Source organism: Pteronotus mesoamericanus, unplaced genomic scaffold, assembly GCF_021234165.1.
Source record: "Pteronotus mesoamericanus isolate MK-2021 breed Mesoamerican mustached bat unplaced genomic scaffold, CSHL_Meso_final contig_94, whole genome shotgun sequence".
NCBI lineage: Eukaryota > Metazoa > Chordata > Mammalia > Chiroptera > Mormoopidae > Pteronotus > Pteronotus mesoamericanus.
Genome location: NW_026555285.1, coordinates 16,726,360 through 16,745,693, shown reverse-complemented (window position 1 = coordinate 16,745,693; position 19,334 = coordinate 16,726,360). Strand labels below are relative to the sequence as shown.

At 36.8% G+C, this 19,334-nt stretch overlaps 1 protein-coding gene across 3 annotated transcripts in view; it reads left to right on the top strand.

Moving 5' to 3' along the window:
• DIAPH3 (diaphanous related formin 3) overlaps nucleotides 1-19,334 on the top strand; it is a 459,782-nt gene that overhangs the window by 271,782 nt on the left and 168,666 nt on the right. For all 3 annotated transcript variants that reach the window (XM_054586406.1, XM_054586404.1, XM_054586403.1), the window contains one exon: nucleotides 8,482-8,611. In XM_054586406.1, coding sequence (XP_054442381.1) covers nucleotides 8,482-8,611 — 130 coding nt within the window. The remainder of the gene's footprint in view (nucleotides 1-8,481; nucleotides 8,612-19,334) is intronic.

Here is a 19,334-nt window from a genome sequence, read left to right as displayed (position 1 = left end):
AGTCTGATTCAGTTGGGAAACAGCAGTTTCACAGCTGTCCTTGGGAGTAACCAGCGTTGTTGCTGACAACGTCCTGCCTAGTCTTCTATGCAGGAAGGAAAGGAGCTAGGTCTCATGGAGTCATCAGGGTGAGCCCAGCAGAGTATCAGCCCCAGACAGACCAAGATTTGACTGTCTGAAGGGAAGGCTCTGCGCCTGTGGGGCATGTGAGGGAAGAGTGGCCGCACAGCTCCGTCTGCCCAGATTCTGTAGGGAGGAGTCCGAGCTTGGCGGGTGGGGCCACAGGGAGTCTGGACGATGAGGACAGCGTATATGTTGGGATGGGAAGGTGCTGGTCAGGGTTCCTGGACTGTGGTGACTGTGGTCCCCACCCCAGTGTCACAGAATTCAGTGACACTGTTGTCCCAGATTTTGCCCCATTTGGCAGGTGGAGCCTCTGGAGCTTGCAGTGTTTGCTTAAAGCTCGGAGGGCGGTTCTGTCAGATCTCCCATGAGGGAGAAGTGCCTGTCATGTTCCCAGGAAACACAGGGGATTGACCCCCACCACATCCATGCAGCACAGTAACTGCCACTTCCTGAGTCCACCCAGACCTCTACACTCTGGCCCAGGGAGCTGACTCCTTAGGGCGCAACCTCTGCAGGTTGGGGCAAGTAGGAGTCCAGTCTTTGGGGCTATAGTCTTCCTCCAAGCTGATGTCCCAAGGAAGGGAGTTCTCCACCCAAGAAGGACGGCATCTGTGGTGCAGAAGAATGATTCAGCACAGGGATCATGTTGGCTTTCCCTTCAGTCTCTCACCAGAGCCAGAAATCTTAGATTACACTCATGTGACTCTAGTTCACTCTTCTTTCTTTCCAATGGAGCCCAGGGTGAATGGCTATGAATGAAATTTTGTGTTGGCCCTCCTGAGGGATGCCCGTGTATCTAGTGGACTCCCATGTCTCCCTGGCCAAAGAAAGCCGGCTGCTTTTCACAGCCAGATGTTATGTGGCCATCTCTTCCCAGCTCTGGTGCTCTGGGCTAGACAGCCAGCTTGGGGTTTACACCCCATGCTTGTCAGGGGGAATGCCCCCTGCAGCTGAGATATCCCTCTGGAACCCCAGCCTCCGCCTGGGAGTAGGGCCAGGCCTCTTTGAATCTCCACCCTTCCTACTGATCTCGATGTGACTTCTGTAAATTCTTGGTTATAACGCTTCAGCTAGTCTTCATTTGCTCGTTCAATATGATTGCTCAATAATTCAGTTGTAATTTGAGCTTGGTCCTGAGAGGAAGTATGTGTAGCTTCCAGTGTTGGATTCCAATAATAGTCTTAATTCCAATCATTAGAAGGTAAAGAAATCACTTAATTTAAAATTAATGTATTTGACCCATTGTGTTAACTTTGGATATGGAGTATTTTAAATCTCTTGTGGAATAAGTAGGTAGTTTAAGTAAACAGAACATTAAACAATACAGTAAATAATGTAATAGCTAAAATTTTCACCAAAAGGCAAAAATGCTTTTCATATTGAGGTTTCAATGCTTACTAAAATTCAAGACATATGTTAAAAATATAATTTAGAAAAAGTATGTCTATGAATATATGGTAAAACCAGCTTATTTTAATTTTAGAAGTCTTATTATAGGATATTTTTGTTTTGCTTATTTACTGTTTCAACTACCTTTCTTATTTTAAAATGAATATTAAACAAAGGTATAAAAATTTTATATATGAATGTCATGAATTTATCTAATTATCTATTTTACCTACTATTGATTGACTTTTACCCATCTTTAAAATCATTATAAAAGTTATATGTATTAAGAATGGTTATAGCAATGCCAGATATGCATCTTGTTTTGTTCATGTTAATATTTTCAATTCCATTTATTTTGGAGGAATACACCATCTTTTTGAAAAATCTAATTAGGAAGTGATTATTTTTATGTGTTTATGCATATCAGAAAATATTATCTGTTCTATAATTGTGAATTCATTTCTCTAGTGAGCTTGACTTTTGAACTTCTATTCTGAGTAATTATGACATACTCTTTGGAAGTTTGTATTTACACGTCTATTTTTGTGTGGATAACTTTAACTTATATTTACAGATGCTATTTTATACGTATACAAATCACTTTATTCTGCAAAGGATTTAAGAGGAAGGATGATGTTCTTATGAATACTCGTTTAAATCTGTTGAAGGTTAAACTTTACAGAAATGTTTTCATTCAACCATATTCATATATTATGTCAGCACTAAAACATTAGCAATATGGAAAGACTTGCTATTTGAGTTGTAGTACTCTGGTGGCATTTTATTTATATAAAAATAAAAAAATAGAAAGAAGATCATGTTCTCAGATCTGGAAATGACCTGAGGGTAGAAGGCGTTCAGTTTTAGAGGCTTTCCAGGCAAGAATTTTCAGATTATAGAGCTTCAGTATTTTAAATTGCATTAATGCCCTTTTGTCTTACTATTATTTTTGTCCACTGTGTTTTTTGAGAATTTTGCATCTTTTGATGCATAATAAAACCCACTAGAAAAAGACTTTTGTTGAGGAACTGTATTTGTAGCGGTTAAGGGGTTTGAATTCACAGACATGGGTGCAAACCGTGGCTCTAGCAGTAGCAGCTATGTGGTGTGGGGTTCAGGACATGATCTCACAAACAGTTTTGCTTTTCCTCCTTAATAATGGGAATAACGGGTGTTTTGAGCACTAGACATATATTTTTGGCTCATCTCCACCTTATCTTAAGTGCCACATAAAAGAGCTGCTGCTGTCATTCTCAGCATTAATACTATTTATTCACAAATGATAGTCTTTTAGAATGTTCATGGGGTCATTACTGATGCTCTTCATTCTGTCATTTTTCTGGTGATCAGCAGTGTCTACACATCTAAAAGAGTGCTGTTTGGACACATGCTCAGATTACAGGAATGTAATGGGAGGAGGATTACTAACGTAACAATATTCATAAGATATAAGTTGTATTATCAAAGAGTAAAGGGTTGCAGTCTTTGAATTAAGAAAATCACCAAGATACTAGGGTTTATTAGGAATTTTCTTCATTGTGCATAAAACAATGGAATATTCTTTCTTTAAAATTTTATTTTGTTGTTGTTCAATTACAGTTGTCCCCGTTTTTTCCCCAATGCTCTTCCCTGCCCTGTCCACTCCCCGCTCCCATCCAAATTTGTGCTGAGTACATTAGAAATATTCCAAAACCTTGCATTGTAGCAACAAAGAACTTCTGCTCTAGACTGACAACTAGACCGTGATTTATTACAGGATCTGCTTTTAACATTATTTTGTCTGGAATGAATAGAGTGGTTGAAGAAAGTCCATCCATCTTTTTGTTTATTTGACATGTATGCCACATTAAATGTACCTTAAAGAAACAATATATAAATAAGAAATTCTACTTAATAATGATGATTATTCATCAGGAAGATAAATCTCTTGACAGTAATACAAAAGGAATTCTATCAAGCAATGTCTGTTAAATTTAAATAAAGCATTTTAAACCTAAATTGATTTTCAAAGCAAATATTTTAGCTTCATTTCTTTCCAAAAGTTAGCACTACAGAATGTGCTGAAGTTGATCTCTTCAGCAAAATTATCACTATCTCCCAAGCATTCCTCTTCTAGCTTAATCACTGATGTTTGATATCAGAAATTAGTAGAAATAGAATGTGCCCTCCTTACTGTTAATGTTTATCAAAAAGGTAAAAAAAAATTGAGCAGCAAGTAAAGATTTTGACAAATACATTTTATTGTGCTTTCATGCTGTTGGAAGGAGTTGTTTTTTAAGTGATTTAGGGAAGGAGGAAGGGAATAGAGTAATTGAGGCAGGAAGAATACCTTGGCTGAATTACACATCTTTTTCTGACAATGTTAGGACCCGAATAAAAAATGTCTGGCCTCAGACTTAGAGCCATATAATTTGTAAATGAGATACCATACATTATTAACAAATGGTCCCTGTCTGTATTTCTTATTTGAACTTCTTACTTATTAGGTTTAATTTCAGATTTATTTATTTATTTACTTATGGGAAATTTGCAGGATTGTTTTTTGTCATAATTGTTAAAAATCGATTTTTGGAAGCGTAGGAGAATACTACTACCTTCTACTCTTCACAGTATACTTTTTAGTATTAAACTGTTACCAATATGCTACTTGCTAGTCAGTTGATGTTTTCAATATACAACCAAGATACAACCCTTCTCTATAGTGTTTAGCTTTATGATTGTCTCTAAATACCTGAATGTATTAGACCTGAATACTTAACATTCAGTAAACTTGTAGATGCTACATAAACTACAGTATTTCCAGAATTCTAATTCAGAATTCTTATTGCTCATGAATAAAGATCAAAATTGATCCAGTTTGTTGTTGTTGGATCATAAAGACTTCCTGATATGTTAATCCTAGCAGTTGCTGGCTTTTTAGCTATATTACAAGTAGTACTGGAACACTCTTTCCAGACTTTACAAATTAGGTAGATGGTGTGTGTCTTAACATTCCAAACAGGCTGTGTATCTAATTTTACATTAGAAGAGCATGACACTAAGGGTGTAAACTGGTGACAGTCAGGAGCTGAGTGCCCACAGAAGGGACAGGATTCCCTAGGTAGTCTCTGCTGTAAAAGGGATAGAGGGGGAGGGAATAAAGAGCTTCACGATTAGGATGCTATTTAAAAAAAAAACAAAAAAAAAACCAGACAACTTTTATGCTGTTGATTCTACAAAGGAAAACCTATTATATTTGCAAAAGTTTGCTACTTTTAATCTGGCCTTTTCCCATTAAAGATGATAGCATGAACGCGATTATATTGTTGAGAGGTAACTTTTATAAATTATATTACCATTCTCAGCATATGTAAAAACTGAAACTCAGATTTTAACTGGCTCAAGTATTCAAAAATAACTTCTGAACTAAGATTATAGCTAGGTTTCTTTATTTTTATCCTACTATTGTTTTAAATTAGATTTTGCTGTGTCTACCAGCACTAAGTCCATTAGAATGCATACTTAATATTTTTGGAGTGGAAAATGAAGTGAAGAGTTCTCTTTCTATGTCTAGTTCATATTCTTATTTTACTTCTGTGAATACTGAGAACCAGTAACTTGCCCAAGGCTATATAACTAGTTAAGGATGTGTTTTTGCATTACCAGATCAACTACACATGTTAGTGGCCATTAATCTAGCTAGTATTCAGGTCATTTTTTTTTTTTTAAAGAACGAGGTCTGTCTAGAAGGTATCCAGCCACGTAATATGAAAAATAGAGACATTTCTTGAAGAAGATACGTGATACAAGAAACATTATACATAGGACAATGATGCCTCAGTCCCCTTAAAAGTAGATACCTTGGGACTTCACACAGTTCTCCCAATCACTGTCAGCTGCTCTGTCATTTTCTTGACTTTCATTGATGGTCTGAAATCTCTTCCCTTTCAAAGGTGATCTTAGTTTTGGGAAAAACAGAAGGCACAGGGTGCCAAATCTGGGCTGTAGGGGGCTGAGTCGCCTGGGTGATTTCTTGTTTCACCGAAAAACTCTGCATGAAATGCAATGCACAAGTAGGCTCCTTGTCATGATAAAGCTGCCAGTCACCAGTTGCCCATAGTTGCAGGTTTTGGAATCATTCCAGTAGTTTCTGTGGAGGAAAATTTAAGCTTAACGTAAAATTTGGTGCAGATTAGTTGCTCTGTTTGCTCAGTCATTTTGAATGTGACAGCCACACAGTACACATGCTCACTCAATGGCGTCTGTCGCCCCCACTGACTAGCACAGTGAAGTCATCATTGTTCACGCATGTGGGTTCCAGTTCACTCTCCTTGGCTGCCAGGTTACATCAATGTCACACAAACCATTCTTGTTATATTAAGGCTGGACTTTTTCTGGACAGACCTCTTATGCTCTTTCAAAACACTCAGCTTTTGTGATCTGTGTTCCTTTTAAAAGGCATTAAATAATGGATTAAAATGTTGATAATCAGTTTTTAAAATGCCAGGAGCTGTTTTTAGTTTTTTCATTAAAGTACAGTTGGCATACAATATTATATTAGTTTGAAGTGTACAACATAGTAATTCAACATTAGTTTGTGTGTTGAATAGATCGATGTAGTATTTGACTGTATTACATGGGTAGTCATATGAAAGTCAGGCTGTCTAGAAAGGTAGCTGTATGTTCCAGGAATGTGCAGATTTTTGTATTAATAAGTTGTAGTGTGTGTTAATATTTATGATGGCATAGAATTACTCCCATACTTGTATATTAACTTTTTTTCTGATAGTGGTATTAATATTTAGTGATGGTAGAGCTTGTAAAAATATTACACATATATATACTTATACATTATTTTTAATCCTTACCCAAGGATATATTTATTGATTTGAGAGAAAGAGAGGGAGGGAGGGAAAAATAGAGAAGGAGACATTGATGTGAAAGAAAGATTGATCAGTAACCTCCCAGACATGCCCCGACCAGAGATCAAACCTGCAGTCTAGGTATGTGCCCTGACCAGGCATCAAACCTGAAACCTTTTGGTGTATGGGACAACAGACACTCCAACCAACTGAGCCACTGAGCCAGGGCTCACACATGCATATTTTAAAGTGGGAAATTGTTGGAAGAGAAGCAAGAAAATAAGGCTGTACCAGTTAGGTAAGCCAAAAATTTCCAGCTCTAAATTAAATCCTGGTATGCAAAGAGTGGTTTTTTTTTTTCCGCCTCTCGTACATATATCTGTTCTGGATGATTCCTTAGTTATAGGGAGCACTATCAGCTTACATATTTGTCCTGTGTTCACACTCAGTACACCTTACCCCAATAACTACATAAAAACACAAGCTAACTTTCTATTTATTGCTTAGACTTTAGCTTAACTACTTTTCCTTTCTGCTTGCGTTCCTTGGCCTTTTCAGCTAAGGATGGGTTCATTCTGATCTTCAAGCCTCTGTTCTTCCTTTCATTCTGTATACCTGTTTGAATTTATTTGATCAACTCTTTAGCTTTAGGGCTAACAGTTCACAAAGTGATGCTCTTGGACCAGTTGACTCCTTTTAAGTTCCAACCTCCCCCTGCCCAGGAATTTCAGCAGTTTATCACCTTCAAAGGGATAAAATAATTGTTCTTCATGAGCAAAAATGTCTTACTGTTGTTATATATAAAACACAGATATACATACAGCACACAAACACATGTACAGTGTACTTGTGGTTTAAAAATTCTATGAGTGCAAACAATGAGGGGGAAAAATTCCTTGAAAAGCACCTTAGCTGGCAGTAATGAAAAAAGGTTGCGAAACACTGTTATATACCTATATAAGTCTGTCTTTTTTGGACATTTCCACTTGGATGTTACTTAAAAACTTCAAACTCAATTTGTCCATAGCTGAAATGATGTTTTCGTTGCCCACCCCACCCAAACTGTTCTCATCCTTTCTGGCTTGTCTCAATTAATGGCACCACCTGAGTTTCCTGTCCACTCTGTCCCATTATCTCTATTCCCAGAGCATTACCTCAGCTCGGGCTGTCATCTTTCCCTGCCTGGATTACTGCTACATCTCTTTAAATTACTCTTTCTGCTTCCGTTATTACCCTTGCTCTAATCTTTTATCCACACGACCCTAGAGGGAGCTTTCTAAAATGTATATCTGGTCATCCCTCATGTGCTTAAAAACCAAATTTTTAGGGGTCGGTATCCTGTTTCCATTGCATGGCTACCTTTCCTTTTATTTTCTTTATTTTTCTCTCCTTCCAGATTTAAATCTTTTTACCTTCTTGCCCTCCCCATCACTCAGTTGTATTTTGGAGCCCTGCAGACCCCTCGGCTGTGCCATTTCCTTCCTCATCTGTGGCCCTTGGCGAAAGCTGCTCCTTCTGCCCGTGATATTGAGCTTTGGATTTTTTTCTTTTCTTCCCCGATCCCATACATCTTCCTCTCTACCAGTGTTCAGTTTAGACGTCATGTCTTCCTAAATGCACTTTGTGATTATTTTTACTATACTGTTTGTCACACTGGGGTAGATACATATTTTCTATTCCTTTGTTTTTTTTCATTAAATAGCTCCTGAGGAAAGACTGTGTCGTCTGCTCTATGTGTAGCTCTGCAGTAAACAGTGGGCATTCTCTCTGAATGTTCCAAATGAAAGACATGGTCGAATGTGGGGGTGTTTTAAAAACACTGTCGTATTGACTTTGAAGTTATTCTGTTTTCTTAGGTACTTACCATACATTTTTTTTCCATAAAACGTTGCATACCAGATTGGATTAGTTATTCCTCCTATTCAATTGATGTTAATGACTTTGACCAAACAACAATATGTAAAGAGTAGCTTTTCAAGTATTTAAATATTTGATTTTCAAAAATAGGATTGTCTAATTTTACTCTCTTATTCTCATCTAGAAAATATGACATTAACATTATTTAACTAGGCAGACAGATTATCAAAATATGTTTGTGTTTTTTCCTACTTCTTGTTCTATTTAGCTAAAGGACACAAAATCAGCAGATCAGAAAACAACACTACTTCATTTTCTGGTGGAAATATGTGAAGAAAAGTACCCTGATATTCTGAATTTTGTGGATGATTTGGAACATTTGGACAAAGCAAGCAAAGGTTTGTGCTTTTATAGAAAACATTCCACTATTCTGGGTCTTCAGTTCTTAAAGACAGAAAATAATGCCTTTTATTTGAGCGTGTTTGCTATTTTGTCACAGTGTTTTCATACTGAATATGTCATTTTAAAAATAGAATTTGTAGAACATTTGTTTTATGAATTGTCATTATCAGAGCTGTCAGTTTAATATGATTAAATAATGAGGCCCTGTATTTAAAAATCTGATGCTTTGCAGTTTAAACCTTGTGAGTACCTGCCAGCCCCACGTCTGCTGCTGAGCCTGCTCCACTGGTGGCCAGTCATGCTCCCTTGATCCAATGTCATTCACAAGCGCTCGGGGACTATTGCGGATCTGAGCCAAGCGCTAGTAATCAGCGTCCCGTTGGCTCAAGTCCTAGATCTGTCTCCACCCACCTTGCGAGTGGGGCCTGCTTTCTCTGTCTAAGTAGACACCCAACTTCCAGAGATTCCGCTCACTCCTTTTCTCACCTGCTTCCAGCCCCGATTGTGGGTTTAATCAGGTTATAAAGGGTAATATAAAAGAGTTAGGACTTATTATTAATACTTGGTTATAATATGATCAAATTTAGTTTTTTGACCTCCTGAAAAATCTAGTTTTTATTTGTATATCACATTGACCCTACGGGGGAGAGACTTTAATTGGCTCACAACAACCAATTTATGAATACACATTTGTACGAAGGCACACAAATGTATGCATATGTGTTTTAGAGGATAACTCACTTGAAATGGTAGACTGTACTGTTTTTGTGTTGAGCAGTGGTCATTAGTAATGCCAAAGATTTGTAATTTGTTTATTTCCTTCTTAAGTTTGTAATTTGTTAACTTAAAGAAGGATTCTTTTTTTTTTCCATATTATAGTAAATACTCCTTAAATCAAAAAATTCACTTTTATCATTCCCTACCCCATTTAAATTGTTTTTCCTTCTATAAAATGGGGATTGTAGCAATTTATGGCATAAGGTTATGTGATTAGATAAAATGAGATACTCTTTGACACTTTTTCATGAGATATGTTTTTTTGAAGTATATATCTCATACAACCTTGGGGTGGGAGCAGGTGCTGGAAATATTGATCTGGAGTTTTAAGACCAAAACCGAACTTTTAACCTTACTTTTCACTCCTCCCTCCCAATGCTCTAATGATAATTGAATCACTAACTTTGTCTTTGTGCTACCTTAAAATGTGCTTGGTATAAGAACATTGTGTGTGTGTGTGTGTGTGTGTGTGTGTGTGTGTGTGTGTGTATGAAATTTAAGAATGAAAATAATTGAAATTATTTCATATATTAAACCTGAGATAAGGCCAAAGGGCATAGAGAAAAAAATTAAAAATAATTCAGTGATACTCAAAATAGTTTCCAAGTGTTCGGTTCTTTAACTTGGAGAAGGTGACTTTCCTCTGTGAGAATTCTGGAATTTTAGAATAAAATTTGACTTAACAGAATGAAAAAGAATTGAAAATGGGTGTTCTTGATGAACATTATACCTGATAAGTAACAGTATAGCTGATGAAAAAGTGGTACAAAGTGCCTTGAAATATAGAGGAAGTTTTTTTTTTTTCTCCTAATGAAAAGGTATTTGAGTAAAATAGCTTATGTAAACATTAGGTATTGAGGAGGAGTTAAAACAATGCAAACATTTTTGCTAATAGCGGTTTGTGTTTCTCATCACTTCACCATCTTTCCCCGTAGTTCTAAAACTGAACAGTAATCCTGAACATACTTCTTTTGCAGATGCAGTTTTTATCGTAGAATTTATTTTCTGGCAGTTTCTGCTTGTAAATTAAGTTTTTGAAGTATCATTTATCTACCATGAGTCATTTGATTGTACTTAAAATTCTGTACAAACATTACAATATTTTGCTTTTGAAAACTATTTAACTTTCATAAGGTCTTGCAGAGTTGTAACTTGATAATTAGACTCTTCTGTTTGTTTTCATTTTTTGGTGTTTCTGTGGGGCAGTCTGGGGCCTTGGGGGTTTCAGATTCCATCTGTTATAGCAGAGGAACGCATATGTGGTTGGGTCAGCAGATACTGCTAATGTGTTTCACAGGGAGCAGCAAACTTCATATTTGAAATAGAATAGCCATTACTGAGATAATTTTTTGTAGTGCAGGAGATTGTTGAGCATAATTTCTTTCTATGCTTGTATTACCCTATTAATGCATGAGATTTTGGAGGAATAAATGAGATGTTTTGGATGAAATAAGTTGGTTTGCTTTGGAGGATTTCAGTGCTCTTATATATCATTATTTAAAAGTTTCCAGATCTGAAACCTCCTTAGTGAGCTATCTCATGAATTAAAAAGTACCTTTGTTTTTTGAGACATAACAAATCTTGGCCATTAGGTACTCTTGGATCAGCAGGGGGAACTTTCATTGCAACTAATGAGCTTACCCGGATGACAATTTTCAAAAATCTACTTCATTAGGGCTGCTTCTTTTCTGAGAGATAATAGCTTACAGCTTATCTGTTGTATTGCAGTGAAAATATTTCGGGTCATTATTGTATTTCTGTATACGATTGTGATAGTTCTTTCCTTTCTGAACTTCTAAGGGTTGAATACATTTTCCCTTGTCTAAACAAGTGAAATTAATGAACTCTAATCTATGAAAGTTTTATTGATTATTTCACATAACCTGTTTCATTATTAAACTGGAATGATATTTTTTAATGAGGAGAAAATATGACAAAACTGTGGAGTTCTTGATGTATATTAAAATAAAACAAAGGTAAGTTTACAATGTCACCTTGTTCAGCTCTTTTATAGGGTTATCATAGCTCTAGCATATATTTTCATTATTACCTTGACAATCAACTCTGAATTCTAGAAATGCCACGCTAGTTCACTCTGTAAGTTACTCACTCATTCATTAAACAAGCTTATGTTGTATGATTAGTCTGTGCCAGAAACTGTGCTCTTGTCTCGCCGCTGATCCAAGGCATAGTTTCTGTCTTAGTGCAACTAGAGCTCTGTCACTCTTTTGGCTTCTGCCCCAGTTGGCTCCTCCCTCTTACTCTCAGGGTCCTTTACTTCCTTCTCCTCTTCCAAGCAACCTCTAAGTATTGCTGCTGTTACCGGCCTACTACTGAGCCCTTCCCTTTTTTTCTCCCTCTAGCTTCTCCTCAGGTGATCTCTTCAGTTCCCAAAGGCTGAAATACCATCATGACATTAATACCTCACAAATTTATATCTGGGAGTTTTCTCCTAAGCTCCACAGTTGTAGATCTAACAGCTTACTTGCCATCTCCAGCTACATCTCAATCTGTAGATCACAATATGCCATAAAACATGGCTGTTGGTTCCTGTTCCCTTAACCTCTCCTCCCCAAAATTTAATTACTTGAGAAAATCCTTCTTAGCCCCATTCCTTCTATTCCTTATTCTCATTTGCCCTTTCTTTTTACAGCCTTTCGCCACCTCAGCTGAGAGCTCTGTGTAGATTCTAAGTTAGATCTATGGGAAGTGGCAGCTGTGGCCTAAAGTGTTTAGTTTTCTCCTTCATCGAATAACAAGCAAATGTCACCTTCTCTTTGGTGCGTTTTCATGGTCTGTAATGGGAACCTCACGACAGTCTGTGTATTCCACTTTGTCCTTAAGGATAAATCTAAAATCTATAGGTTTACAGAAAACCTTAGACCACTATTTAAAACTCCTACTATATCTTAGAGACCATTCCTGGAACTGCTGGGAATGTAATCAACTTCTAGAGAAAGGGGAATATTCAGTGTATTCTCAGAGCGGATTTAATGATTGCCTATTTTTATTTTTGTCACTTTTTTGTTTCCATATTTTTAGCTCTTAGGAGCATTCTTCGATATATTTGACTTTTTTCTCTCCATTTTAAAGACCTCTCTGCTTTTAAGACTTTATTTGTTTGCTTTTAGCTAGTAATTTCTTGGTCTAACCCAAATATTTGTCTACTCAAATACATCTCCTAGTTTTCAATTCCTCCTGACTTTCCAACATTTTATGATAAACGCCTTACTAAATACCAAATGTTTGTCTTTTATTCACCTACTGTGAACACTTAGAACACTTAATTTCCAGGTGGCTGCCACCTGGAAACTGCATAGTGTTTGAAAATTTCGAATTCATCTGCTATAACAAGCAAAAAGCATTTTCAGAGGCTTCCATGAACCTCCTTGTACTGTAGACTTCCAAAAATGGCAATTAAAATTTATTAGTGATTTAATATACATTAAATATATATTTTAAATATTCATTATTAATTCAATTGTACTTTTTACTTTAAATGTATGTTGTCAATTCACTACTAAAATATGTATTGTGTAGCAAGTTAACTACATAAGTAATATTGCGTTAGTTGAAACCATTCTGTCATGAACACTATAGGTTGGGGCCTCATAATTTTGTGAACTAAATAATTCATTTCATGTTTTAAATCAATTGTAGGATATTAAAGTGTTTGAAAATATGCATTATTGTACATTTCTCCCAATATAGTGAAGTAATTTGATAGTACACATTGTTGCTAGGAGGGCATTTATATTAAAATAATGTTGTTAGAGAAGACAAACATGTAGGTTACTGCTTTCATTGAATTGTCAGTGAAGCACAAAAATTATCTATATGCACTTTTGGGCTGAATTCTGTCCCAATGCAATGAAGCCTTAACTCCATGCCTGAGAATATGACTGTATATGGGATAGGGCTTTTAGAGGTGATTAAGTCAAAATGAGGCCTTTAGTATGTGCCCTAATTCAACCTGACTAGTCATCTTACAAGAAGAGGAAATTTGAACTCACAGAGAGACACCCAAGATGTGCATGCGCACAAGACAGACCATGTGAGAACACAGCAAGGAGGTAGCCACCTGCAAACCCAGGAGAGAGACTTCAGAACAAACCAAACCTACTTACACCTTTTCTTGGACTTCCGAACTTTGAGAAAATAGATTTTTGTTGTTTAAGCCATCTAGCCTGTGGTATTTTGTGATGGTAGCCCTAGCAAACTAATACACTAACTTGTCTCGCTTAGAGTTTTTTGGCTATAGAATAGATTAGTCAACCTGAATGATTTTTTTTTTAACTTTATCACATCAGTGGAAGAAACAGTCACAGACCAGCTGCACAGATTGTTTATTTACTAGTAGTCAGTTAGGGAATATCAACAGTTTTTGTACAAACTACAAATTCTCACAAGATTTTAAATAATTACAAGTATGTCTCAATTCCTTTGTTTGAATAGACATGACATGTAAATTAGCACATGTAGAAGGAAACATTGGGGTATTTTTAATAAATATATTTATGAATATTTACATTTAATTTCAAGGTTAGATCTATGGTATCTTCTAGATTTTATTTTAGATTGCATTCGTTTATACTGAGTTGTAGTAAGTCTTTTATCTTTTGCCTTTTACTCACTATATCCCAATGTATATTTATTTGCCACGTATCCCTGTTTTGTTAGTATAATAGTTGTAATTTTATTTTAGGCAAATAGCTGATAAAGTCTTGTTACACTGCATCATCTTTTGACACATTTCCAAAAGAGGAGAAATGGATAGATGGTTTTGCCTGTATACTTTTTGCCCATTATCCTATGGACATGGTGTAAACATCTGGTGTTTCCTAGCTGGAGGCACTGGTTTTACAGGTTGATGGTAGAGTAACACGTCTATAAAGCTAGTCTGTGGACTTCTATGTAGTTAGGCCTCAATGATCTAATTTGACAATCTGTAGCCATTTAATAACCATACTTAGGAATCATAATTTTAATATTATTACAAGTTAACTATTAAAAAGCTAAACTTTTAAAAAATGTAATTCGTACACTTTTGCATGTACTTACTAAAAGGGAAATATTTGTAAAAATGAACACTTTTGACATAAGGTATGAGGAAATATAACTGGGCCATTCACAAGGCAATTACAGGACTTAGGAAAAATATGAACAGTGCTCCCTGGGCACGGTGGACTGCCCAGGAGCCACAAGGTCCAAGTTTGATGAACAGCGTTTTGTTTTAAATTCTGCCCATTTATTTCTAGGGATTGTCTATGAAGAGTTGACATCAGAAGTTTAAATCGGAGACTTTCGTGCAGTATTTTATAGTGCAAATATAAAATATTTTGGAAAACAGCAGATAGAAATTTAGAAAGAAATGCCCAAAATCCCTGTAAGGGTGAAGGATTCTGTGGACTGACATTGAAGAACATTGGCATGGGGGAACTACTTGCGGCTAAAGATTGTTTTTTAAGATACTGAGCAGGGAACATTTCCTGAGTCGGCTGGTGCTTGGGCTGATAGATGATGATGAAGAAGAAAACTACATCAGGAAGACCTCTATATCTTTTTGGAGGTTAGCGGACGGAGTAGCATCAATACAGCATTAATCTTTTCGAGAAACTAACAGTTTACAGTGTTTTCAGATTTTTGGCCAGCTACAGATTTGAAATAGCTACTCAAACAGTTATATCAGTGTCACCTATGAGCCATAGCGAACATCAAGTAACAGGGCGGGATCAGCAGCGACGACCAAGGTCTTGGGGCTCTTAGACTGGGCTGGCTGTAAAGCGGTATTTACTGTACCTCAGTTTTGCAACATGAAGTGGGAAATTACACACAAGGTAGATGAAAGAAAGTTTCAGAGTGAGAGCATTCTTAAAGACAGCTTAACAAAGCAAATCTGTATACCATAAAGAAATGTAAGCAGTGGATGGGAAAAACACATTTATGGCAATCTGCTGAATCACATTGTTCACAAGGTTGACGTGGAACCAAATGGGGAGGCATGGAGTTGATCAGATATACAGCAGGTAGAATTGCCTGCTGTGTTTATGCAGCTTACAACATGTCGAATTAGTGATTATATTAATTTTGTAAGACTGCCATAACTAATTACCACACACTAGGTTACTTTAAACAGCAAATTTATCCTCTAACTGTTGAGGACTACGGAAGTCTGAAATGAAGGTATCAGTAGTATTGGTTCTTTCTGCAGGCTTTCAGGGAAGAACCATCCAATGCCTCGCTCTGAGCTTCTCGTGGCTGCCAGCAATCCCTGGCGTTTTTCTGCCCCTCCCGCGCCCCCCCCCCCCCCCGCCCCCGCCCCGGTCTCATGCTGCCTTCTTTGCATGTCACTGCCCTCACCTCTCCTCATAAGGACACACCATCCACTTGATTTAGGGCCCACCTTAAATCCAGGAAGCTATCTCAAGATCCTTACCAGATTCCCTCTACAGAAATCCAATTTCCAAATAAGTCATATTCTGAGCTACTATATAGACATGGATTTTGGGGCAACATTATTCAACTCAGGACAGCCATCCTTGTCCTCAGTCACATCAGTGATGGAGGTGGCCTTGTCATCTTTGAGCTAAGGGAAATTACACTGATGGGTGTATATGGACAGCATTTATCGTTATGTTGTGAAACATTTTGTTGTTTAACAGTTGTTGATGAGCTTGTGGAACACCCTTTTCTTAAGTCATATGCAAATACTGAAGCAGTTAAAACCAAAATTCATAATATGCTCTGAATTTTGGAATTTTTATCTACTGATAGTGACAGTTAAAATAATTCCAATAGATGATTTCAGTGGGCAAAATAAAAATGTAATCCCAGTTAGGTTGTATAGGCATTGTATTATGGGAGAAGCTGTTATTACTCTGAAACTAGGCAATGGCAATCAGGATTCCCTGTTAATAAAGGTCTAACCTTGGATGAGTTCCTTTTTCTCTCTGGGAATTAGTTTTTCTGTTTGTTTGTGTGTGTGTGTGTTTGTTTTGTTTTTTACCTTTGTAATGGGGATTGTATAATTGTGCTAAGTCAGAGGTTTGTAGTGAGGATTAAATGAGTTACTATGTGTAAATATTCATAAAGTTTGAATAAAGCCTAATAAGCACTATATGAATATTCTCTATATTTGTCATAGTTGTTGTTGCTGTTATTCTCCAATGATTATTTCTAGCTGACATAGATCTGCCTATGGTGTCAGTAATGGTGCAGGTAAACGTGAGTCTCTGTGAACCAGTATATTATAGAATTTTAATATATATTCTCACAAGACATTTCAACAGAGTCCAGCTGTGTCTTACCTGACTCTTATGCAAACTTTAGAATGCAAGGCCAAGAACTTTATAGATTTCTGTTACTGAAAAATTTTTACACTTTTCTACAAACTAGAGAATAATATCCATATAGGAAATCACACAAATCACAAATGTCCAGCTCAATGCATTTTCACCAATTGGAGCATAGGGAATGGAATTTGGAAAATGAGTTCTATTTTCCCTCCTGTGCTTCAGCCTGACATTCTATTTTTATTTCATAGTTGAACTTTGATAAGATTTCTTTATAGAAACCCTATAGAAAAGTGGTTTCTATTACTAAATAACCTTTAAAAATAACTAGTCTTCCAGCAAGTCTTCAGCAACTTGGAGGTTAATTTTTTTTTATTGGAAGTTTTAATATGTTATTTAAAAGCCAATTTTACCAGCCCAGAGCTATTAAGGAGTGCCATAAAAAAATAGGAACTAACACTTCAGATAAATGATGTAAGTGATAGAAACATCTAAAGAGATGTTTTCTCACCTTCGTAGAAAAACCTAAAGAGAACTTTCCTCTCAGAAGGTCATCTTTAAGGATAGATTTAAAATTGCTCAGTAGGGAGACCCTTTTGTTATGTAAACCTGTCTATTGCTGTGATGTCAGTTTCTCAGCAGCTGTTTGACAAACTACATATTTTAAGGACAAAAGCACTAGTGCTTATTAATAGTTTTTGATATGTTTTGACCCTTTAAGAAAAGAACTGTTTCCCAAAAATTTATTGAACTCTCGCTGCATAGTAGACACTGTCCTAGGTACTAGTATTAGCAAGGATTAGAGTTGACTTTGAGTGACAGAAAAAAAAAATAACAGTAGCTTAAATAAGATTTATTCATTCATTATTTCATGAGTTGTTTATGTAATGCCTCTTCCGTCCCAGACCCCATTTGAAGTACTGAGTACAGAACGTGAATACAAAGAAAGCAGTCAGTGTATATTATATCAGATAGTTAGCTCTGGAATTCCAGGGCAGAGTGTTTTGGAATTTATGTTGAGTGGTCAGAGAGGACTTGTAGAGAAGGCGGCCTTTGTGGAAAACTTGAAGAAGGTATGAGGACACAAGGCACTTGAGTATTTGAGAGAAGCACTCCAGGCAGTAGGAAGAGCACGCATGCAGGTCCCAAGATGCTGCGGAACTGAGACCGGAACAGGGGGAGGAAGGGGAAGTGTTAGGAGATAAGGTCAGAAAGGTTTCAGATCCTATAGGACCTTATTGGCCATTGTAAGGATTTGCCACTATTCTGCTATGGCAAGCCATTGGAAGGGTTTTGAGCAGCATGACATCTGACTTGCATTTTCTTAAGATGTTTTCGCTGTTATGTTAGGGGAAAAAATGTAAAGAAACAATGGCAGAAGTGACAAAACCACTTGGATGCTGTACTAATAATGCAAGGGAGAGAAAATGTTGGCTTGGGCCAGGGGGAAATAGCAAGTGTGGTAGGAAGAATTTAGACAATGAATCTACAGTGAAGGTAGAATCAATAGGATTTCCAGTGATTGGGTGTGTGGGATATGAGAGAAAGAGGGATGGAGTGGATTTGAGAAGGAAGATGAGCAGTTCTGGTTTGAAAATGTGATTTGACAATGCCTATTAAACATCAAGGAAAGATGTCCAAAAGACAGTTGGAGTTCAGGGGAAAGATCCAGACATTAGGAACATTTTGGAGTTTTTTTAAGTCCAGCAATGGGCAGGCCATGGCTTGTTAGGCAACACATAGCCATATAAGAAAATTCATCTCATAATTTGCAAGTCAGTCAGTTTGTCCTTAATATTACCATGGGACACATTAAAAGCAATAACACCTCCCCCCCCATATACATGCAGACAAAACCATTATCCTGAGAGAATATTTTGAATATTGTTACAAACATCTCTATTACAGACCACTTTTGTTTGACATTTGCCATGTTCTTGAACATCTTATTTATAGAAAGGAATTCTCAAAGTACTATAGGTAAACATGATTTTCTATTACATGGACTTCTTCCACTAATACTGTTTCCTCTTCTGAAAGCTACTTTTGCCTTTAAACCCTCTTCCTAGCTGAGGAAAACCAAGCTGATGATGTCTCCCCAGCGAGAGTGGAATGGGGCAGCAGCATTGACTGGCACCCTTTCATTGGCAGTGCCTACGATTTCCTCTGCTTGCCTTCTCCCTATCCTCTTCCCAGGCTCCATAGTAGGTATAGGCCATTCTCTTGCAGTGCAATGTTAGCAATAACAGCAAAACGCTCACTGCACAGAATACAGTAAATTAATTGGGGAATGCAAGTTATGCTGTATGATTATATGGGTTCCATCAACAGTCAGAACAGTGGAAAGAAAGACAAGCCAAGCAGAGGAAGGTAGGGCCTTGGTGAGGATAACTGGCTTTTGTTTCTTTCAGTTTATGTTTTCCTGGTATGAACTACGCTGCAATTTATTTTGAGTTTGTGTTTCTTTATCATCTTCTTTCAACCTTGTACATTTTCACAATAGTGATGTGTTTTATAATGGTATTCTATAACTTAGATTTTGTTATAGACCTACTTAGTATTAAGATTTTTTAATGCTACTGAAGTTTTGTCCATAACTTGCATTTATGAAATATTCTCATAGTTTTATAAAAATACTTTTATTATTACA